The 25402-nt window shown below is 42.9% G+C and overlaps 1 protein-coding gene across 1 annotated transcript; it reads left to right on the top strand.

Annotated features, from left to right (window-relative positions):
- Positions 1–6: 6 nt before the first annotated feature.
- On the top strand, positions 7–8445 carry LOC111545254 (CASP-like protein 4A2). The gene is made up of 2 exons (XM_023216231.1): positions 7–2965; positions 6872–8445. The coding sequence occupies exon 1, from the start codon at positions 60–62 to the stop codon at positions 630–632; it is 573 nt and encodes a 190-aa protein (XP_023071999.1). The 5' UTR covers positions 7–59; the 3' UTR covers positions 633–2965; positions 6872–8445.
- The last annotated feature ends 16957 nt before the right edge of the window (positions 8446–25402 follow it).

Raw genomic sequence — 25402 nt, 5'->3', positions numbered from 1 at the left:
CCGGGGGGGCAGGGGGCGGGGGGCGGCCGCCGGGGCAGGCTCAGCCCGAGCGGCGGGGCATGCCGCGCCGGGGCGGCGGCGGCTGGGCGGCGTGGAGCTCGGGCGCGGCGCAGGCCCTGGGTCGCTCCGCCGCTCTCTCACAGCTCCTGGCGTCGCCGCTCTCCAGCGCCAGCGTCAGCGGCCAGCCTGCCTCAGCTCCGCCGCCGCCACCGTCGCTGCTGCTGCTGCCGCCGCGGCCGCTCCACTTCTACAGACTTGATTCTTCGACAGTCTCGCACGGCGCCTGCGCGGGCTCCCTCCCCTCGTGCGCGTGCCCGCCCTCCCGCGCGCGCGCTCCCCCTCCCCCTGCGCGCCGAAGGAGCGCTGCCGGGAGAGCCGGCTCTGTGCCCGCCCGCCCGCTCGCTGGGCAGCGCGGCAGCGCAGCAGCGCAGCGCTGGTGTCCCCTCGGAACACGGCGCAAAGTGGTCGTGTGCTTTTCCTCCACTTTCCCTCACTTCACGCCCCACCCGGCTCTCTCGATCACCCTCAGGATGTTTTCCCCTAGTGTGCCTCTGGACCAAATCGTGCTAAAAGCCATTTCTTTTTCTTTTATGCAAGGCCACTTTGTCACTTGGTTTCCGTCAGTCTCCTGAGAATGGGGATTTTAGGTCTAGCGTGGTTCACAGTTCTGGTTTTTTAGGAGTTATACTTGAAAGCTCAATGTCGGACACAAGAGCATGAAATCCGTCACTGGTGCTTTGCATTTGCATTTGTCTTGGGAAGGACATACCCGCCGCCTGCCCCTTTTACTAACTAGGGAGAGTCTGGATGTTCCCAAGCCCAGCACCACGTGCACACGCCGCCAGCTGGCTCGCGCGGTTTCCACGGAGCCCTCTGGAGGGGAGGGAGCGCGGTTCGGATTAGCAGCTCGCGAACACCAAGTGCTGCTCTTAGCCCCGTCCAGCCCGCCCTGTTCAGCTAGGGCCTCGCCGCGCCAGTCGCCCCGGCCGCCTTATGTAGGTCTGCGCGGCGGGCGCGTGACGTGGACTCGGGACCGTGGGCGGCCGCCGCCGCGTGTGCGCACGCTCCGCGCAGACGTGCCTCGGCGCCGCTGGCACTAGGGCCTCGTGGAACGAATGCACATTCCAGGGATCCGGGGTGTACGGCCAGCGCGACCGCGTCACAGCGCAGGCCCCACCCCCTTCGGCGAGTCTGGGCGTCCAGGCGCCGCCCCGGGCCCGAACTTGGACTCGAGGTGGCGGGAGGCGCGGGCGCGAGTCGTGGGGGGAAGTCCTGCTCGCCTCCGCGGGGTCCCCGCTGGCCGTGGGGGCGACCGGCTGGCTGGCTGGCTCGCCGTCGTGCAGGGCGGGCCGCCGATGGGGACAGACTTGTGCCCTATATGCCACCCAGGCCGGGGTAAGCCCAGCCCAGCCCAGCCCAGCCGCCCGGCCTGCAGCTCTGCCGCCGTTGGTAGTCTCAGACTCAGCCCAGACTGAATTGAATGTTTGAGTTTCGCACTTTTATCGGGAGGAGGAGCTGGTGTGTGTTATGGTAAATCACTTTGGGCTGGTCGTTAGTCTCCCTAATACACGTAGGCTTAGTCGTTCTTCAATTGGGACTTTTACACTTCAGCTCTTTAAGGGCGGCCTCTGGGGCTGCTTTTGTTGGGAACACAGGCCCACAACTCTCCCTTGAGACTGGAATGAGCTGGTTAAGTGTGGGAAGAACAGGGTACTAATTATATTATCTTTCCTACAACTGGATTGGTAGGTGGAGAGAAAAAAAAATCCTGCTGACGTTTCTCTCTAGTCGTTGCTATTGAAAATACCAGGTTGCTTCAAAGGATTAACCACAAGGAAGAGGAAAAACACCCTTAGAGAAACAGTGGAGGGAGCTGCTTAAAACACATGAAAAAACCTGTTCGAAAATGGCACAGAAAACGTAATGTCAGACCTAAATGTTTTTACAGGCTAACCTTGAATGCCTTTTGGGGATTTCCATAGAAGGTGCGCTTGCTTTAAAGGTGTCTCCATCTGTTCCTGGATCTTGCCCTGCAATTGCAATCCTGCCTCACCCTCTCCAAGCTGGGAGAACGGGGCCTGCCCAGATCCTTCCCAGGAGTAGCTGGTACCAGCGGGTTTGGTCACTCCCAGGCCCTGCTGTTGCACACCGCTTTCAAGACCTGTCCCTTTGGTCTCTCTCCTCAGAGACCCTGTGACACTCATTCCAGCACATGGCTTCACCCACTGTGTCTCTGCCCAAAGGGGATGAAGTCCAGTCCTTGTGCTGCAGAGAAATGAACCAACTCAACGCCCCCAAGAGACAGCCCCACTAAGCACTGACTGAAACATATTAAAAGAAAACACAACTCACCATTAGAGCTGTGGCCTAATTATACTCATTTCTCTGCAAGCTGGTACTGTAATGGCCTCGAGGGAGAGCCTGCCACTCCATCCCAAAATAGAATTAGAGATACAAATTCTGCCTTGAGAGATACTAAGATCTTTGTAGAACAGAGCTTTTCTTCTCCAAAGGAAGAACATTTCCTTCTTACTTTACACTGCCAGTTTCATGTCGAAACTGAGTTGTAACTTCCCTAATGAAATGCCCGATGGAAAATGGAAAGGCTATTTTAGTTCTGGGCTCGATCCGGAATCAAGGGGGTTAAGGCTGGATTCAGGGCAGCAATTCTTTATATTGTATCAGAAGTCTTTCATGCTGCCTGGCCTTTCATGTAGCTCTGAAGCAGCTTTATCGATGTATGCTAAGTAAACATAGCTTTGTTTTTGTCTTCCACCCACCGTTCCCTCCCGGCACAGACTGGAGTTGGATCCCGTCCAAAGCGGCTGCTGCAGCAGTTACAGCCGCCTCCTCCACACGCAGGAGCAGGGTTTCTAGGGTGAGGCAATGCGTCTGCAATTCGCAGAGACAAGGCAGGAATTGTAATTGTAGTTCATCATGTGATGACTTATGAAAGAGGAAGTTGGTATGTTTTAGTCACGTAGACTCTGCCCTCTTGCTTAAGGCACCAGGTCCTCTCAGAAGAGAATTATGCTCATCTTTGCCACCCAAAGTCAAGGTTACCGGGTTGGCTGCAGTGTGCTCCTGCACATTCATATACGGACAGGCAGGCAGATGCTGGGCCAAGTGTCGGTGAAGCAGCGGGATGAGGCTGGCTTTTCACCAGAACACTGAAATGTTGCAATTTGTCTTAAGGACTAAAGGAAATATTCTATAGAGAACACTCCTGCTGAGACTAGACAAACCAACAGTCCTTTCCAGCTCTAATTTCTGAGTGTTTTTTTGTTTTTTAATAAAAATTACAGTTTAGGAGTGAAAGGAAAGCCATTCAGTATGACACTATCAGAAAAGCAGGAATAAGGAAGTGGCTTGGAAGGCAAACCTAAGAGAGCAGTTGTAAGCGATAGCTCAATGGGTAGAACAAATGTGACCTTCCCACACTGAGACTGAAATGGGCTTCTACTGCGTGAGTGTTAAACATCTAAAATCTGAATCTGGTTTCCAGAGCTTACTCCAGTCAAGCAGCTCCTAACACATGGAAGCCCTGAGCTGACAGTCTATAGAGCAGTCTAAAGAAACGGTTCCTACAAGAGTACTTTATTGAACTTTGCCCCCAGGATACGCAGCTGCAGGAAGGGTGCAGCCCCATTCCCCCAGCAGCTTGTGGGTGCTGTCCAGGAGATAGATGATATTCCTAGGAACTGCTGAGTCCATGGCTTTCACCCTCTATCCAGAGGTGGAATCATAGCCTTCATTCTTTAGAGTGCAGTTTCCTTAAATAGCATGATGTTGCAACCACGTTAAAGCTTCTTAAACTCTGACCTTGGCATATTTGAAGAAGAGAAAAAAGCAGTCACATTTCATCAGGATTTCTGTGGACATCATTGCAGGTTTTTTCAGCTTTGGCAAAAGTGTCATAAGGCTTGAAGAGCACACGTGATATTCGGGGCTTTTCCAATTTTTAAAAAACAGTTATATATATTTGAACACATCTGTTTATATGAATGTATCTACACATACTATGGAGCACCATGACATAAATGAACCTTCTGTAATTAATATGAGAGTCTTCCTTCTAAGTAACAGCATTTTATGAGGCAATCTTACTGTTTTTCAAATGGCAAATATTCTTTTTTAGAAATGCTTTCCCTCTGTTTGACCTCTCTCTGTAGCCTACCTCCCTTGTGCACAGAGAGCATACAGCTATTAAAGAGACTTTTGCATGTGGAGGAGATAAACTCTCTGTGGAGGGTCTAAGAATCAAGCCAAATAAAATCACAGGAGCTCTTAATCATCCACATATTGTACACAGAAGCTGTTAGTCACCAGCCTATATGTCAACATATGTATAGGTCCCTATTTAGAGCAAAATTTGGGGTCTTGATGAAGGTTAAATACTTACTGTGTTAGAATTTAAAGAGCTAAGTGAGAAACAGACAAAACAGACAAAGGAGAGATTGAGGTCACACACTTGCTCAGTCTGCAAGGAAATTTGTAGAACTGGAAGAGATTCAACAGCCATTTGATGCCAGTAAACCTCCTATTGACTTTTTGGAAAAAGCAGGATGAAATGCACTTTTCTGGAATAATATCTGGATGTGGGTTTAACTTAGAATATTTAAGACACTCACTGTAACCCTTTGAAAGATATCAGTAGGAAGGTGCTGACAAAATAATGAATTAACTTCACAGATAATGTTTGAAAATATAAAAATGGTAAATTTTCTCTTCTTAGCTTTCCTATTAAAAAATGTATGTTTCCTACATACACATTCCATAGCATAAGAACTGAAAAACTCAAATAATGTAATAATTCAAAAAGGTTAAAAAACAGTACGATGGCATGGTATTTGCTATATCTTTCATATGAACATTTTAAAAAGATATTTCGAGGATAAATTCTGTTGTCTTGTCATCCTTTTCAGAAACTAAAAACCTGACTTACCTAAAGTAACATGAAAAGTGAGTGTCAGAGGCCAGATGCGGTGGCTCATGCCTGTAATCCCAGCACTTTGGGAGGCCACGGTGGGTGGATCAGGAGGTCAGGAGTTTGAGACCAGCCTGGCCAGCATGGTGAACCCCCATCTCTACTAAAAATACAAAAAATTAGCCAGATGTGGTGGCAAGTGCCTGTAATCCCAGCTACTTAGGAGGCTGAGGCAGGAGAATTGCTTGAACCCAGGAGGCGGAGGTTGCAGTGAGCCAAGATTATGTTACTGTACTCCAGCCTGGGTGACAGAGCAAGACTCTATCTCAAAAAAAAAAAAAAAAAAAAAGAAGAAAGAAAGAAAAGAAAAAAGTGTCAGAACTGATACCTAGGTATGAGTCTTATTGCCTAAGGATGTAGTCGAGAATATTCTATTTGCATTTTGCATTGTTAAAAATCATGTAAGCACAGTGTGGAGTGCAGCAAAAGAGTGCTAACATCTGAGTGTTAACAGGAAAGGTGTTAAGATTTGCTTATCTGTACCTATATAGGAAAAAGGAAAATTTTACTATAGTTCGTAGAACAATCAATCCAAAGAGAAGTAAACATTCACCACAGACAAAAGGAGCTGACAGAGTTAAGGCACAGTTGCTACAATACCATGTCTAGTGTGGGACTGTTTAAATGGCAAACCATTTTTATGCTGGTCTTGATGAACCTTGGATAAAAACTGATGATGGTGTTAGGATAAAAGATTCAATTGTGGGAGTCAGTTGGGTGATGAAATGGTTTTGGCACTTACCAAATTGAATACTGCACCTCCAACTCTTTGTGATCGGTTTTCTTAAAAAGAGGAAAAACTCATTAAATAATTCCAATGGTAGGAGTCCAATCCTGACTACTTTGCACTCAGACAAATAAATACAATGGGCTACAGGGTACTGAAAAGAAAAAAGTATGAAACAACATTGTATAGAATATCACAGTTATAAGGGTACAAGTTGTTCATAAATTATTCAAATGAACTTTCATTATTATTATTATTTGAGACAGAGTCTTCTCTGTCACCCAGGCTGGAGTGTAGTGGCGCGATCTCAGCTCACTGCAACCTCCGCCTCCCAGGTTCAAACAACTCTCCTGCCTCAGCCTCCTGAGTAGCTGGGATTACAGGCTCATGCCACCACACCCAGCTAATTTTTGTATTTTTAGTAGAGACTGGGTTTCGCCATGTTGACCAGGCTGGTCTCAAACTCCTGACCTTAGATGATCCTCCCACCTCGGCCTCCCAAAGTGCTGGGATTATAGGCATGAGCCACCGCACCCGGCCATGTTTTGTATTTCTTATGAAATAGAAATTAGCCAATAGAACTAGGCTTTCTCTTGACAAGATGAAAATATATTTTGCAAAAGAATGCCATTCAGCAGGAGAATTTGGCCTTACCAATGGAGTTTCACTAATCTGTTCTGGTGACTTACTTTAGTCTAATAGGCTCAGCAAAAAATAAAGTAAGGTTGTTATTTGAAACAATTATTGTATGTATATAGTGCAGATTCCAGTGATATCTCTCAGAGATCTACACATTTAACAATAAAATTCTTTCTCCAACACCTGTTTTTTGGCATGGGAGGAGTAGTGGTCATTTTTGTAGGTAAAGGAGACACAGAGAGCTCCCTACAGAAGGAAAGAAAGTTAAACAGACTGACCGAGGACTGTACTTTATTAGTTGGAGTGAATTCCTGTATGCATTGGCACATCCATTTCTGTGCCCACATAGTAATGCCTCTTTGTGAGACAGAGTGCAAAACCACTGGGAGAATTAAGATTCACACCCAGAACTGAAGTTCATACAGGGGAGAAGGAAACAGACATGCAGTAGGCAGCCTAGATGTGAGCCCTAGCAAGAGACCACTGACGGATTCCCCAAAGTGACTGCCTAAATGTAGTGTGTTTACTACAAAGCTTGTCACAGGCGGCTAAAATGCAAATACAAATGAACTTTGATGGACTTCCTGGCCAGACTCCCAGCCCTTCAAGCAAATTCCTGAGTGAGGAAGCTGGTTCTGAAACATGCCTGGGAACTGGACACGTGAACTTCCTGAGGGCTCTTCTCTTTAGCATTTAACAGGTAGCTGGATTTTAAACATTTGTCAGGCTGCTTTTATTCTGTCTACCTACCTCTCAATTATCTACCTATCTACCTATCCATCTATTTATCTTTGCATTATCAGACCAATTCATTATTCTTAATAATGGCTAAGAACATCAGTGTCTGTTCACTTTGTGAACCGAGACACCCAGGCAATAAGGAATCTGTCTTAAAACAAAGAAAATGTGCAGTTAAACGGCAGTTAGAATTCAGTTTTCCCAAACTGCAGTTCTTTCTTTAGCCCACTGGTGGGCTGCCTCCTATTTATATTTCCTTCATAGGTTCTTTTTTGCATACATGTAAATATCTATGCAGGAGATCACCGGGGGACCATAGGTTCTCTTCGTACACCTGGCATGTGATCTGAGGCAGGTCAGTTGGACACCCTAGGCCGGTTTTTCTTGAGTGGAGGAGATGGTGCTGGCCTTGATGTCATTTCTGTTCTGACCTCTCATGTGGTGGGTGGGGGTGATGGGAATACACAGGAATTCGACAAACCCAAGCCCAACATTCTTCTGACCCACATGGGATTACAAAACAATGCGGAAAAACTACCAGTAAATGCCTGCCCATTATTTGGGGGCACTGTGCCATCCAAATAAAGTCAGGAGGTTAAATGGCTACCAGAGCATCACATCATCTGAGAACATCATGTCTGTTTGGTTTGGGCTCAATCCCAGGTTAGGAGAATCTAAACCACGGTCTATACTTAGTTTAAATTAGCCAGGGCAAAACATCTGTATCAGCATTAATATAAGCCCAACTTCAATGTCTCAGGGCTTATGGAAAATGTTTGCATTTTTCTTTCCTCAAGAGACTGCCTTATTTCATATATGTATGCGTGTGTATGTGTGTTTATATATAATTTTATGTGTGTGTGTATGTATATATACATGCATATGTGTAAATATATGGATATATACACGTATATATATGTGTGTATATACATATATACATATATGCATACATATATATATGGGCAAAGACTTAATATACTATCCACAGGCTATTCAGATTATTCAAGAGGCCCTCAGTTGAAGAAGCAAACAGACAGACAAAACGGTTTCATACACAGGCAGGCATTTAGCTGAGTAGGTCAGCAGGATACGGAAACTTACTTTGAGGTGTTTTTGTATTCTCACCTAGGATTCTACTACTTAATGGCTGTGTGGCTTCTTTGCAGGCTATATACAAAATTCATAAAGGGTATTATGAGAGTAAATTCAAAGAATTCTGATGTTTTGAAATTTGTTGTGACTTGGTTAACTATGGTGAAATGTTACATTCATGTTACATTATGGCATTTGTTTATACGGGTCTGATTATGGGAAAACTTAATGAAGTTTTAAAAAATTCTATGTTTTTCAAAAATTCTGTGTTTTTCTTAGGTGAAGAATTTGTTTCAACTATTCTTCAAAAACCAAAAAAGGAGCCACCATATACTTTACTTTTCATGTAAAGGTTACTCAATATATTTTAAAATGGGTGTTCCAGAATTAGACTTCCAGATTCCTTGAATTCAGAGTGTGGAAAAGGATAGGCAGCTCCTGTAATAGGAGACATTCTTTTAAAAGCCTGGAATGTTGAAACCCTCTTAGACTGAAAACATGTCAGGACATGCCTTTTTGGGATACTGTCAAATGGTTTAGGCTCAGAATTCCACATTCCGTACTTTTGAAGTTGTTTTCTGTTGGCAAATGACCTCTTGATTATTTTCATGTGGTGAATATTCAGGCCAACCTTTTTGGTTCCAAGTGATTTAAAAACACACACACACACATAAAAACAAACCACTCTGAAGTGTCCATATTTTAGCATAAAGTTAGGAATTATGCGAGTGCTGGGTGTATCATGGTCCGTTCTGTGAGCCTCGCCACAGTTTATAGCCAAAGTCAGAGGCTTCAAAATCAGACACACATTGACCTGGAATGCTTTATTCTCCAGTGCTCTTTCTTGATTCTTAAAAGTATCGCTACTGTGAAAAAATTTTCACTATTAGGGAGCTGTCATTTCCCTGGTAAAAGTAAAACAGCAATTTCATTCACCTCTGCTCCATTCTGGATGAAGGCTGGCAATGGCTTAAGGAACAAATAAATGAATGAGTAAATGAGTGGAGTTCCCTCCTCCTGACTCAGAAAGGTGCTGTTTCCCCTCACGAAGGAGATACAACTTAGATGCAAGCCAGTTCTCCCACTACATAGAGCCCTTCTGTTTTTAGGAAGTTCTGATTCATGGATTGGAGAATTGCACTAAATTAGTGTACTGTACAGCATGGGCCTGGTTAAATTAAACATAAATGCTCTGCCCCCTGCCACCCACCTCACTCTGACCACAGAGAGTTCATTTAATGGGCGCCACTATCTGTGAGACCCAAAGGTAGCTGACTTCAAACCCTGTCTACATTTGCCTTATTATAGACCATGTGTTAGTAGATGTTGTAATATTTTTTATGAACCAGTAGGATTCTCAGAATGCTTCAAAACAGAGAGGCATGATATTGGGTGATGATTTTTTTTTTTTAAAGTCTCATCTCAATTTAATTTTGTGAGAATTTTAAAAAATTATCTGTTTTATTGAGAAATTACTCAGAGATCATATACAATGAGAATCTCGGCTGGAAGAAGATAAACAAAACAAGTATAACAAACGTTCTTTTAAAACATTTCATTTTGCAGACCAATAATACAACTTGTAAATCTTTTACAAATACTTTTCTTATGGTGTATAAATTATGATATTTTACCTGAAGCTAATAAAGCCACCATAGAGAAGAAAGTTAATTTTTTTCTTTAAGCTTTCCATAGGTAGTATAATTTAAATAATTCTATGGTAGAGTTTCAACACCTCAGATTGAGCACTTTTGTTTACGAAGTAAGAACAGTAATCCTCATGTAAAAAGGTGGTATTACTACCCTAGACAGCAGATGGTGTTATTAAATACACAGGCAAAGTCTAAGGTCATAAGGAACTAACAATTAACCAGAAATACGATCTGTCACAGTCGTTTAATGGGTAACCTACCAGATATATACCACTTGTATTCTTTAGAGTGGTGGGAGGTAAATAGTCAAGCTTCAGAGCAGTTGCAAAATCGTTTAGAAATATTGTAATTATATTCTTATTCAAGCATTTAGTGAAACCAACAAGCCAGAAAGAAAGTGAAAATCAGTGTGATTTCCTCATAATACTGTGTCCTGTTTAGTTTGAAAAATACTTTACCAATTCAGACAGCACAATTTCATAGCTATCCCTGAATCTAACTGGTCTCCCCAAACTAGGACTGTTAAAAGTTTGAATTTTTTACTGCTAGTCTCAGTTGTTCTAAGATCTCTTTACATTATCATAAGTATAATTTTTGCTCCTGAAGTTTTCGTTGTGTGAAGGTAAAAAACTGGAGCATATACAACAGCAAATGGAAGCAGGGTGACAGGAGACACCTGGGAAACTGTAGTGGGGAGGAGAGGCAGTCAGCTGGGGCTGGCGGGGTGGACCGTAGAAGAGGATGGTCTCACCAGTAAGGAATGGGTAGCACTATTAAAATCTGGATGTGGGCTCAATTTCTATTGTAAATCAAATATAAATCTATCACTAAAATAGGAGCTGGAGACACAGTGCCCAAGTCCTCATGAGAGTTTCACAAGAAGGGTTTGCCATGTTGAATGTATCATCAGTTCCTTTTCAGTTAGGGCTTTTGAGGATGAGGAACTGAATTCTAAATTCACCCAAAGGAAATATGGCCAACAGGGCAGCAACTAAGCTTGAATCACAAAGAACAAACTGCTTGGTTAGAATTTGGAAGAGTGGCTGGGTGCAGTAGTGCATGCCTATGATCCTGGGATCCTCTGGGAGGCTGAGGCAGGAGGACCACTGGAGACCAGGAGTTTGAGACCAGCCTGGGCAACATAGCAAGACCCATATCTCTACAAAAAAAATAAAAAATACAAAAATTAAGGCCCGGTAGAGTGGATCACACCTGCACTTTGGGAGGCTGGGGTCTCTACAAAAAAATTAAGAATTAGCCAGTTGTGGTAGTGCATACCTGTAGTCCCAGCTACTAGGCAGGCTGAGGGAGGCGGATTGCTTGAGCCCAGGAGGTTGAGGCTACAGTGATCCATGAACCATGATCATGCCACTGCACTCCAGCCTGGGGAACAGAGCGAGACCCAGTTTCTTAACAAAAAAAAAGTTTGGAAGAGTGAACCTTTTCCCATAGGCAAATAACTATGAAGCATACCCAAGAGTCATGACTCTAGCCCATTGTGTCAACCAATTGTAAAAACAGCATCTGGAAAAGCAAAAACATCCTCAGTGCCCCAGGTGAATAGAGATGAACAATGAAAAGCAAGGTGCAGAGGTCACTGGCTGATCAGGGTAAAACAGTGGGTAGATTCCAATCTTCAGACAAAAACTATTCTTAAAAGACAAAACGTTATTCAGTTTCCTTGCTGTTGGATTTGGTGAGGATGTCTGAGTCCCAGAAAATGCATACTAATAAGGACTTTTTTCTTATACAGTTTCATGCATTTATATATGTTTATTTAAATTTCTCTAAATTTAAATTGAATAAGGAAGGCGACAGCATCTCGGGGCACAGACTCATAATTGGAGACCTTCATCCACAAGCTTAGCTAGCTTGATTTTCCATGTGGCCAGGACACCTGCTGAAACTTCCAGCAGTCCTCAGAAAAGATGATGAGATACCCTTGGGCTGAATGAGTAAGAACTTTCTGGAGAGTGGAAGACTGGTGAAAGTCCAGCTGGATAAACATATGGCAGCAGAGGCAGAAAGAGTGCTTTATGACCGGGAGCTTTATAAAAAAAAAAAAGTCTGAAGGCTCAAGGCAGCCGTTACAACCTAGGATCTTACTAAGCATGATGGATGTTCTGACTTCTAGGATTGTCTCCAGTTTACCTGGGCCACAGCCAGTACCGTATCCTCAGGCACCCCGTGGGACAGTACATACAGAAGAACAGCAACGCACCACATCCTATCACCAAGGCCAGGATTCCGTGCCTCTGCCCACCTCCCCACCTCCTTGAAATGGGGGAAGTAGGGGGAAGTGGGGGGAAGAGTCAATTCTTCTTGGAGCACATGAGATGGTAGCTTGCTGTGTTGTCCTGAAAGAAAGCAAAGTTTGTAAATCACTGTAGATAGTTTTTGTTTTTTGTTTGTTTTTTTTTATAATAGATATGTCGGGAGGGAAAATGACTATGGTCAATTCCATTCCCAACCACCACACATTAACTCAGAGAATTCTTGAGCCACACAGTGACAGACTGAGCTCAAGGAGAAAGACAGGCAGTCTGAGTTTCAGACTACAGAGCCATTTGGAGGTGACATGTACAGAAAAATGCACAGCTTTGAGGTTTTATATCGGTCCTTCCCTGCCCAATGTCATTTCCAAAGTAATAGAAAGGAATATTTTATTTTTTCATGTTAACTCTTCATTATAATCATCTCTTACTGCAATGACCATTTGTATCTGTTACTGAGAACAGGTATAACTAGCTTTAAGAACATTCTACATGGAATGATACATTCCTTAGAAAAGAAATCAATTAAGAGGTGATTATTCACAATTACAAAAGGACCCTTTATAAAGTCTGTAATTTACCACAGGATTAAAGAAAAGTACAGTTGACCTTTGAACAACAGAGGTTTGAATGGCACAGGTACATACCTTGATTTTCTCTTGCCTCTGCCACCCCTAAGACAAGGAGACCAACCCCCGCTCTTCCTCCTCCTCCTCAGCCTACTTAACCTGAAGACAAAGAGAATGAAGACCTTTGTGATGACCCACTTCCCCTTAATCAATAGCAAATATATTTTCTCTTTTTTTTTTTTTTTGAGACAGAGTCTCACTCTGTCGCCCAGGCTGGAGTGCAGTGGTATGATCTCGGCTCACTGCAACCTCCACCTCCCGGGTTCAAGCAATTCTCCTGCCTCAGCCTCCCTAGTAGCTGGGATTACAGGTGCCTGCCACCACGCCCAGCTAATTTTTGTATTTTTAGTAGAGACTGGGTTTCACCATGTTAGCCAGGTTGGTCTCGAACTCCTGACCTCAAGTGATCTGCCTGCCTCAGCCTCCCAAAGTGCTGGGACTACAGGTCTGAGCCACCGTGCCCAGCCCCTCTTCTTTACGATTTTCTTAATAGCATTTTCTTTTCTCTAGCTTACTTTTTCTGTAAGAATACATTATATAATAAGACACATACAAAATATGCATTCATGGACTGTTTATGTTATTTGTAAGACTTCTAGTCAACAGGTAGGCTATTAATAGTTAAGTTTTTGGGGAGTCAAAGTTAAACTCAGATTTTCGAATTCATGGGGGTTGGCACCCCTACCTCCATGTTGTTCAAGGTCAAATGTACTTAAATAGTATTAGATTTTTAAAAATATAATCACCGTAGACTTGTTAAAGCTCCGCACAGGTTGCTTTGGAGAGGCAAGCATGCAAACCTCTTTTCATGGATGCCTCAGTGGTGGCATCTGTAATGCAGCCATTGCAGACACCACTATTTTTCTTCAACAGACAATACTGTCTGCCTTTCGGTTTCTCTGATAGATGTTTCACCACTATTTTACTTAAGCTGTGGTGACAGTAGAAGCAGCAATTACTGTAGTCACAAAAATCAAGGTCTACCTTTATTACCAGATCATTATGACAATTATCCCCCCATTTTCTCTGTCCGTGCACACACATTTCCAAGGCATGTATTTTCATTACCAGACAGAGAAGGGCCTACAGGTCAATTGCACACACTCCATGCTGATAAAGTAATGTCATTAACTTTTGATTTTTTTTAAAAAGCAAATTATGGTCCTCTATTCCTGGATTGTGTTTTTCCTCTTAGGTACTCAAGTAAAAACTAAGATGGTCTCTCTCTCTCTCTCTTTCTCTCTCTCTCTCTCATTCTCTCCCTCTGTTTCTCTCTCTCTATATATATATACACACACATACACACACATATATATGTATATGTATTTATATACACACACACACACATTTAATTTTAATAATGTCAGGCAGTATATTTTTTGTTTGGAATGCACTTTGCACACATGAGCGAAAGCCAGTGCTGTGAATCTAAAACTACCTGGGCCTAATGAGGAAAGGTTTTGAAACCCCGGCATTTCCTAAATGTTCAGGGAGAGAAAACAAAGTCACCTCTTCTTAAGAAAAACTTTTCTCTTTAGGGGGTTCCAAGGATGTTGACATAGATCTAGGCCAGGGAATGGCCAGATGTTTGTTCTTTTGAATGGTGTCCCCACTTCCCCTTTCTGGGGACCTCAGTCGACTTCTTTTGCATTTCCTGGCTCTGTTTCACGCAATGCTCAGAGCTTCAAATCCCCCTTCTCTGCAGTTACTCCAAGGTTTAAGCTGTGGGAAAGTCACTCAGGCTGGTGCGGAGGATGCCAGTGCTGCTTCTGCTGCTGTACTGCTGTGTCAACACACCACTTCTCTCTGCTTCCCTTGCCTCTGGAAATTGATACAGGAACAGCAACAACAAAACCAACTGCCAAGTCAGTATGTGATTTACAAATATGTCCAGAGACCACTCAGTATCAGTATCAGCCAGCAGATAAAGCACAGGGCTTAGAGTCAGAGAGCCTGGCGTCTTATTCCAGCTCTACCACTTTTATTAGTTGTATGATCTAGGCAAGTGACTTAAACCTTCTGTGTCTCAGTTTCCCTATCTGTGAAAAATGGGTTGAAAATTAGTACTTACTGCAGAGGTTGATGGGGGGATTAAATGATGTGCAAAATGCCCGGAACAATGCATGGTCCATGGCAAGCCCTGGATTCACATTGGCTTTTATGTTACGTTAGTTCCAGACTATGCTAAAGCAGGCACTTGTAAAACCAGCCAGTTCTGCTGCTGCTCATGGCCAGGCTTCAGGATCCTTAGGAACAACCTCTGCTACTTAGCAGTCCTCCACATCCACCACTCCATGGAAGTAGCTGTCATCAGAGCTGCCAATGACTTCCCTGTGACCATCTCCAAGAGGCTCTTAGTGCTCTAATCCTTTCTGAGTCATCTGCCACTTTGGATATCACTCCTTGGCATCTTTTTCTCACTTTGACTCTTAAAGAAATATCCTGTACCTACTGAACTTCTTTCCCTATGTTTTTATTTTATGTGTTTTCTCTCTGCCTCCCAACATCTCCAACTCCCTACTCCACCCTGGAAGTGTCAGTATTTGGCACATTGTAGATGCTCAGTAAATGTTTGTGAACTGACTTGAACTGTGTTGTTGAAGTAGTTCCTTAACTGTATCTCTTTGTTTCATTTTCTTGATATTTGAGCCCTTGCTGCTCTGCCTGGAATCTCTGCTATGATGAAGCAAACCCTTCAACATCTTCTGACTTATAGTTCATCTTTTTCTCCTTTTGAGCCTTGAAATTAATTTAATTTTATTTTGTTTTATTTCATTTCATTTTATTTCATTTTATTTTATTTTATATATATTTTTGATACAGGACCCCACTCTGTTGCCCAGGCTGGAGTGCAGTGGTGCAATCATGGCTCCCTGCAGCTCCGACCTCCCAGGCTTAGGTGATCCTCCTGCCTCAGCCTCCCCAAGTAGCTAGGACTACAGGTGTGCACCAACACACCTAGCTGATTTTTTGTATATTTTGTAAAGACAGGAGTTTGTCATCTTGCCCAGGCTAGTCTTGAACTCCTGGGCTCGAGCAATCCACCTACCTCGGCCTTCTAAAGTTTTGGAATTACAGGCGTGAGCCCCCACATCCAGCCTGAAATTCTTTATAATTAAATTAACCTGTCTCAAATTTCCAATTTTGGGAGGGAGATATGTTTTTAAGGTCTAAATTTCACTTTATTCAGGAAACAGGAATTAGGTCCCACCACACATCAAAACTACATACTATCATCCTAAAAATAACTCCTCTTGAGGCATATAAGATCATGTTAACAAGGGAATCATATTCTCTGAGTGGCAGAACCCAACATTTTAATATGCATTTTATGGGTGTGGTGGCACATGCCTGTAGTCCCAGCTACTCAGGAGGCCAAGGTAGGAGGACCACTTGAGCCCAAGAGTTCAAGGCGGCAGTGAACTATGATGGCACCTCTGCACTCTAGCCTGGGCAACAGAATGAGATGCTGTCTCTAAAAAAATAAGAACTAAAATAAAAACAAAATTGATTCCTTTTCTTTCTTTTCTTTTTTGAGATGGAGTCTCGCTCTTTTGCCCAGGCTGGAGTGCAATGGTACGATCTTGACTCACTGCAACCTCCGCCTCCCGAGTTCAAGCGATTCTCCTGCCTCAGCCTCCTAAGTAGCTGGGATTACAGGCACGTGCCACCATGCCTGGCTAATTTTTGCATTTTTAGTAGAGACAGAGTTTCACCATGTTGGTCAGGCTGGTCTTGAACTCCTGACCTTGTGATCCACCCACCTCAGCCTCCCAAAGTGCTGGGATTAGAAGCATGAGCCACCGCGCCTGGCCCATAAAATTGATTTCTTAAAGACAGTGAAGTATGATAACTGTTGGTTTGATCTTGCCCGGAAGTTGAATAAAGGTTTGACCTATGAGAATCAAGGACAATTAAAATATTAGCTTATAGCATAAAAAGAGAAGCAGACTTCCCCTTACATGCACACACATACGCACTCTTTCTGAAGTCAACTATACATAGTTTTTAAGACGTTACACATTGGATTGTTACCACTATCACACGATCTTGTAATGATCAGGTCTGACTTCTCTGTTATGCATAGTAGGGAGCCAAGATACTTTTAGGGGCTCATGAAAATGTTTGATTTTAATTTATTTTAAAATCAGGACTGGGTGCAGTGACTCACACCTGTAATCCCAGCACTTTGGATTGAGCCCAGGAGTTCAAGACCAGTCTGTGCAACATGGCAAAACCTCGTCTCTACAAAAAAAAAAAAAAATTAGTGTAGTAGTGCATGCCTGTAGTGCCAACTACTTGAGAGGCTAAGGTGGGAGGATCACTTGAGCCTGGGAAGCAGAGGTCGTAGTTAGTCAAGATAGCTCTGCTATCCTCCAGCCTGGGTGACAGAGTGAGACCCTGTCTCAAAAAAATAAATAAATAAAATAAAATCAGAATGAAAAAAATAATAATCACAAGTATGTAAGAACAAATTCATATACTTTTAAATTTTAATTTTAATGAAGAAAGGAGCCCACAAAGACAAAAATACCCCCGGCATTTCCAGGCACCACAAGAGTCACAATGAGGCCCTAGTAAGAACACTGATTCAGTCGAGGTCCGTGTATTCACACTGAGTACTCCTGGAAATTTTCATATTTTAAAGTTATATATTGTGCAAGAGTTAGTCTTTGATTTTCTAGTTTTTTTCTATTTATACTAACACCTCAGAGACCTAATACATTTCATGGCCTTTGTTTACTGTCTGTATGGTAACAACTTTCAAGTCCCTCTCTTCTCTGTTCTTGTGTTGGAGTTCTAATTTTGTACTTCTAACTGCCTGTTGGGTATTTCCACCTGTGTATCTCATCACTAGCTCAGTCAACAAAGACATCGCTGAGCTCACCGTCTTCCCCTGCTCTTCGGTTTTCTCTCTTCAATTTTCCTATCTATTAGAGTTCCTGCTAATTCTATAGTCATTAATGAGCCAACCACGAGCTTGTCTCCTCCTTCATCCCCTTATCTGAGGACCTGATTGAGCCTCTGGTCCCATGCCCACTGCCATCCCTATTGGAGTCTCACTGCTGGTCCCTCAGCCAAGCATCCTTACCTCTCATCGAGTTCCACATGCAGACTCCTGACTGACTTCTCTGCATTCCAGCTTCCTCGTGCGACACATTCCTGACCCTCCCCGAATTGATCTTTGTACTGCTTTCATCATTTTACTCCTCTGCTCCATAATTCCTCCACACTTCAACCCAAACTCCTCACCCAGTTTAGAAAGCTCTGCTCACATGGTTCCCCGCACTGTAGCCAATACATCTCCCAACACATTAACACCCACCAGAGATAGTGATTAAGGAGTCCATTCACTCACAAACTAGACTTGCTGTCTTAGTCTTTTGTTCCTGTTCTTTCATTCATTCATTCATTTACTGTCTTTTGGGGAAACTCCTCTGTCCCAGGCACAGACACCTTAAATGTTCCTCTATTACCTATGCCAACCCTATACAGCTTTCAAAGCTCAGGACAAGTTCCAATCCATGAAGCCCAGGTCTCCCTTCTGTCACAAGTCTTTTTCTTCTGAACTCCTGGGACGCTTAGAGACATTGTCAAACATTTAGGACTTAAACATGTGACTGTGTCATGCATGCTGTCCAGTCTGACTTGTTGGAGTTTCTGCAAAGGTCTTTACAGAAGATCTATCTTTTTACCACTCAGCTGCGTCTGGCATCAAGCCCTGGATGGACTAGTGGTATGCTAACCCATTGGTTATTAATCATCGCCACCATTGTTCATGTGTTTACTATAGTATGATCCAGGCATTGACTACACCAGGCACTTTATGAGGTTGTTATTATCCTCCGTTTTTTACAGATGAGGAAAGTGAGGCTCAGAGAGGTTAAGTGACTTCTCCAGTTTTACATAGTTTTGAAATGGTGGAGTGAGAATTTGAATATAGGTCCGACGTAATTCAAATATTGTGCTCTTGACCACTTAACTAAATTAACTCTACTTTCTGATTGATTCATATATGTTCAAATCTACTCATTCTCCTCCTAGTGTCATTGTGTTTGTTTTTTCTCTCCTTTGTATTTTTAAGGCCTGCTGATCTATCCTTTCAAGGCTCTACACTTATGCTGGACCCACTAAGCTGTCCTAGAACGTCATAGTAAATGTCCACCAGATGTTAATTATTTGAGTGAGAATGGTTGTGAGCATTGGGATTCACATGTGGGCTCCCCCAGCTAGTACCCTTCTCTCTTGCAGTAGCATATTTTGTAGATTAAATAAAACTCAAGATTTTAAAAAACAAATAAATAAATGATCAATGGAAACAGAAATTTGGAACATAGAAGTAGTATTTCAAAATGAACACTTTATATGTAAAAGCTCACAACCAGGAATTTCTCCAGTTGGGTTTACAGCAATGTTATATCACTAATACTATGTTTCTCTCTATATGGCCAAACATGTAAAGCCTTAATATCTGATTGTGGAGCACATCTAGCCTGTTAAAAAGCTTTCTATAATATTAATAAAATCAAATAATTAATAAAAATTAAATTGACTAATCATAGCTATTTCATTTTGAGAATGTTTTGTGGGCTGAAAGCAAATCCTTGAGATATTTGTGCAGAAGCGTCATTGCAAAACAGAATCTGCAGTAGAACTACGTCATCTTTTGGTTCTAAGCTTGCCTTCTCATTGCTGGCAGATGGCAAGTATTTATTTGCTTGCTAGCTCTTTAGTGGAACCGGTCTTCTGTTTTCACTGTTGCCTCCTGTGACACAAACTGCCACCTATCTCCCAAGGTTCTTTCTTGGTAACAGAACCCTAGTTTTTGGCTGGACTCATTTCCCCAGTGGTAGAGGCTGCTGGCTGGTCATGCCATGAGCCCAGGTCTTCTTCTTCGGCACAACCAGATGCCATTTCTCAGCCTCCCTTGTGGTTATGTGCACTGTATGCTTGAGTTCTGGCCATTAGTGAGCTGAAGCGATATGTCCCTTCTACTCACACTTCTGTAGTCCTGGCCTACAGAAACCCATGATGGTTCTCTATACTCTTTATCTTTCCACAGCTTAATGCAGATAAGTAACAAGATATTGGAAGACGAGTGTTGAAGATGAAAGAGGCACAAGATAGAAGAAACCTGGGTCCTTAGATCCCTGCTTGAAGGAAAACCACTTGCCAATCCAGAACATCATTTTGGACTTCATGTGAGTGAGAAGCAATCCTGTATCATGTTTGAGCCATTAAGCGTATTTTGGTTGTTTGTTCTGATAGCTGTAAGTATCTTACTAACATAGACATCATAAGTGAAAGACCGTGTTTCCTCACCTCCCCTGCTAAGTGTAACCATGTAACTAAATTCTGGCCAGTGAGATGTAAGCAGAAGTGTTTTGTGTGACTTTGAAAGAGGATGCTTCAAGGAAGCTGATTTGGACGGGATGGGAACACTTCTGTCTTCTTTTGCCCCCTTTCTTTTATAGTCCAGAACTCAGACAAAATGTCAGGAATTTCTCTCACCATCTTGCACGTCTGTGGATGGGAACCATTTTCTAGGACAATGGGGTAGGGTGATAGAGAAGACTAGGTTTCTGATGGACGTGGAGCTGTTGGGCCCATCTGGGATCCTTAACCCCGTCCACAATGCTTTTATGTTAGACGAATCTCTTTCCTGTTTAAGCCTCTATTTTATTTCTCATAGAGACACACATTCTTTCTATAGGAGCACAAGTGACCATTTTAATATTTGCATCAAGTTATGCCACTTCTTGGCTATGAATCCCTTCATGACTTCATGAATCCCTTCATGATGAATATTTCTATATTTGAAATATAGAATCGAATTTATATTTCTACCATGGTTTATGAAGCCCTGCTTAATTTGTCTCCTGCCTACTCCACTGACCCCACCCCAATTACACTGGCCTGCCTTCTGTTCTGCTGTAGTGACCAATCATTCACCTCCATGAGGCCCTACTGCCCTACTGAAGATGTCACCTTTTCAGAGAGGTTCTCTGACCTCCACCTACAATAGGCTCTCCCAGCTTTCGTCTGTCTCACCACCCTGTTTATTTTCTACATGGCTCTGATCACGGTCTTTAATCATCTGGTTGATGTATTTATTCATTTGTTTGTCATGATCTCCCCAACTAAAATGTAAGCTCCATGAGGCAAAGATGGTCTCCCATACAACACAGTGCCTGCTGCATAGGAAGCGCTCATTACATTATGAAAAACACAGCAAACGTGTATGTACATTTGAATATATATATAAACACTAGATGTATGTGTATGTGTACACATATACAGTTGACCTGTGACTAATGCAGGGGTTAGGGCGCTGACTCTCCATGCAGTCGAAAATCTGACTTTTAATACAACTTGGATTTTGAGTTTATAGTGTGTGGATTTCTTTTTAAAAACCTGGCCCTGATTCTAATGAAAGAAAAAGTGGAATTAAATTTAGCCATTATTAAGGATCCAACAAATCAAATACAAGTCAAAGTGAATACTAAAATTTTGAGGTGAAAAAGAAAATTAGAACTGGAGATAGACATTATAGTGCCGTCCCAGAAAATGGCAGTATCTAGCCCATGAGAGAGTTTCATTCATATTTTTTTCATTGCATGTACTAAACATAGTGATTGCTTTTTATCTTTTTAAAAAAATCTAGGCTGGACACAGTGGCTCACGTCTGTAAACCCAGCACTTTGGGAGGCCGACGCAGGCGGATTACGAGGTCAGGAGATCAAGACCATCCTGGCTAACACGGTGAAACCCCATCTCTACTAAAAATACAAAAGATCAGCGGGGCATGGTGGCGGGCGCCTGTAGTCCCAGCTACTCAGGAGGCTGAGGCAGGAGAATGGCGTGAACCCGGGAGGCGGAGCTTGCAGCAGTGAGCCGAGATCGCGCCACTGAACTCCAGCCTGGGCAACAGAGCAAGACTCTGTCTCAAAAAAAAGAAAAAAAAATATATATAAATCATTATTTACTCTCTGTTCAAAAATCACTCAGCCATATAGAATTTCCTGCTGAAGAAAATTAGGATATAAAAATTTTAAAATTACGCCACCACTTTTTGTTTGTTTGTTTTTTATCTCTATCAGTTTGTTACCTTTATTCCTGAAAGAAAGGCTCAAGACTCATGTAATACTCTAAGATAGGTATTAACAGGAAATGTTCCTGGACAATGTGGGTTTGCAAGAGAAACAAAGAATTTATTGTTGACTCGATTACTAGCTCAAAGTAATCAGAAATTCCATGAAAGACACTGCAAATTGACCTCTTTTAAAATTACCTTAAAAAGCTGAGGTTGATTTGTATTTCTTAATCAGCATCTCAGAACAATGTACATTCTTTCTGTATAGTGTCATGGGCATCTGGGGCTTTGGCTTGATCAACATGCACTTCCTCCTGTGATACCAAGACCCTAGTTTTCTTTTAAAGAACCACCCCTCCCTGACTCTCAGTCTCTGTTTTCTGGTGGAGTTGACTCTTACCCCTAACCCCAGGGGTGGGGCATGTGGTCCAAGTCTGGTCAATAAGAATTTTAACCATGCTGGTGGTTCAGGAATGAGTATGTGTTACATGCTGAGCTTATCAGAACCAATATTGTCAGCCCCAGGGGTTATGCTAGAAGTTTTGGAAAGGATAAATTCTCTTCCGGGGTGGTTAAACCTATAGAAAATTAGCCTGGAGCTTCTGGTGGACATCTTGTCAAAAAATAGTGATTGCCTGCTTGAGAATGAAATCAAGATAGAGGAAGGCAAAGCTAAAAAGCCTGGAAAAATTTCCTGAAGACATTTTTCAAGGATCTGGAACCACCCTTGAACTTTTTTTTCTTTCTTTTAGAGACAGGGTCTTGTTCTGTTGCTCAAGCTAGAGTGCAGTGATACAGTCATGGCTCACTGCAGCCTCAACTCCTAGGCTCAAATGATTCTCCTGCCTCAGCCTCCCAAGTAGCTGGGACTACAGGCATGCACTGCCCCCAGCGATTTTTTTTTTGTAGAGATGAGGTCTCTACAACATTTTATGTTGCCCAGCTCTTGAACTCTTGAACTCCTGGCCTCAAGTGATCTTCCCACCTTGGTCTCCCAAAGTAACTAACTGACATGCATGAGCCACTATGTTTAGCCTGAGCATTTTCAGGTACATAAACAAATATATTGCCCTTATTTGAGTTTCATTTCTCTCACTTGAAACTGAGAATCTTAACTATACACTTAATTTGTTACTAAATGAATTAGGATATAAAGATTTTTTTTTTAAATTACTTCACTACAAAATTTTCTGTAACTGGAAGAAAGATGGCCATTCCTCCCCAAAAGAACTCTTACGACTTGTATTCATTTATCAGAAAACGCAGTTTCCTTTTGCCTATATACAATCTAAAGATTTTTTAGTATACTTGTTTAGTTGCCTAAATGTTCTTTATATGCTTGTCTTGTCCTTGCAGTTCATATTAGGTATTATGTCACCAATGAGCAGGGACTATGATGAATGTGTCTTTAGAACACCTATTGAAGTGCCACTTGCCACAAGAAGGTAAGTCACAATTTCTGATGGCAAGAAAAGGCAATCATTCTTCCTATAGTTTTGTGCATAAACCTTCGGGCCTCTCTGCTGGGGACCACCTATGGGGAGAGGAAAACTTCTCTCTCATGGCTGTCCTTTCCTAGCACAACTTTAGCTCCTGTTGAGACCAACACCTTACCTGGAAAATGCTGAGTGAAGGGGTTAGGCCCATCAAAAATTTCCATTCATGATGTTGGGTCAAGTAAGGCATCACATAGAATCAATGGAAACAGAAACAACACATGTGAAGAAGGAGCCATACTGGAATGAACGAGGGATGCGGTATGGGTGAGTTACATGGTACAGAGCACAGGAGCTGACTGCTTTGTGCTCTTCCAGGTGGGATCATTACTTGCCAGCCTTCTAGCTGATGCCAGTGACAACAGCACGACAGGCTGAACTGGATTCTTTATGACTCTGTATTCATTAGGGGGAAAAAGCACTTCCAATGCAAATGATGGAAATGGAAACAAGATGTGCACTCTGCTGCCTAAATGAAAGCTCTAGCAGGTAGGCCGTTCACACTCAATTAAGAATAGCAAAACAGGGTCTATCAGGACAGTGGCTGCAACCCCCTGTCACAAAGAATGGACAGTGAGAGGCCCAAATGGATTGGGGGGCATGAATGGCACCTGACTTACAGCAGGAGCTCAGCACTTTTACTGTCTTTGCCGCTTCACTGGAACAAGGAGAAAAAGACATTAGGATGAAGGATAATGTGTGATACACACATAAAGATGAAAGCGAGAGGGACACACGCAGTGTCACTTATTGGAAGGACCACTTTAGGCTGCTCTGTCCTTTCTCCCCTTAAAACATGTTCCACATTGTTTTAACCATCTGTGGCCCACTCTGGAGCTCAAGGAACCGTGGTCTTTCTGCTTTATTGTGAGCACAGCCATATGAAACTGCAATCTGGCAGCTGAAGGGGAAAGTACTTTTACTGTCTCTGCTGAGAAAGGGTTTGGATGAATCGAATCCTCTGTTATGCGTGAAATTGTACCCCCTAGAAAGCTCTGTTTATGACCCAACCCATGGTACCTGTGAGTGTGACCTTATTTGAAAATACGGTCTTATAGATGTAATCAAGCAAAGATGAGGTGACAGTGAATTAGGGTGGGCCTCAGCCAACATGACTGGTGTCCTTATGAGAAGCAAGGAAGAGACATAAGGAGAACATGGTGTGACAATTGAGACAGAGATTGGAGTGATGCATCTACAAGCCAAAAAATGTCAAGGGCTGTGAGCCACACCAGAAGCTAAGAGAAAGCATGGGACTGACCCTCCCCTAGAGCCGTCAGAAAGAGTCTGACCCTGGTGACACCTTGATTTTGGACTTCTAGCCTCCAGAATTTTGAGAATAAATTTGTGTTGCTTTAAGCCACTCTGTTTGTGGTAATTTGTTATGACAGTTCTAAGAAACCAATCCACCCTGCTAAAGAGTAAATGTCCGATGCAAAACTCACTACATGGATGAAAAGGCTGAGATATTCCGAAGAGTCATAATGAACTGTGCCATCATCTACAAGGAAGTGCAGCACTGCAACAACTCAAGATAGATCCTGGAGACGTGGCAGGACAGATGTGCCCACCAGACCAGGAGCACTTTCAGGACAGCATCATGCCTTGTTTTCCTCCACATCCCTCCCTCTGTACCTGAAAACCAGAAATGCTCAATTAAATGTTGAAAATGTCAATGAACTCATAGGAAAACTATCTCAGATAAGTGATTAACGTTATTATTATTTTTTTTTTGAGACAGAGTCTTGCTCTGTCACCCAGGCTGGAGTGTAGTGGAATGATCTTGGCTCACTGCAACCTCCGCCTCCCAGGTTCTAGCGATTCTCCTGCCTCAGCCTCCTGAGTAGCTAGGATCATAGGCTTTTTTTTGCATTTTTAGTAGAGACAGAGTTTCATCACGTTGGTCAGGCTGGTCTTGAACTCCTGACCTTGTGATCCACCTGCCTCGGCCTCCCAAAGTGCTGGGGTTACAGGCGTGAGCCGCCACGCCCGGTCATGATTAATGTTATTTTATGATGCCATGTGAGTCCTTACCATCACCTTCCATGAAGACGTAACTGACAAAGACATCCAAT

Source organism: Piliocolobus tephrosceles, chromosome 1 (assembly GCF_002776525.5).
Source record: "Piliocolobus tephrosceles isolate RC106 chromosome 1, ASM277652v3, whole genome shotgun sequence".
NCBI lineage: Eukaryota > Metazoa > Chordata > Mammalia > Primates > Cercopithecidae > Piliocolobus > Piliocolobus tephrosceles.
The sequence above is the reverse complement of the archived record's forward strand: the minus strand, read 5'-3'. Positions and strand labels throughout refer to the sequence as shown.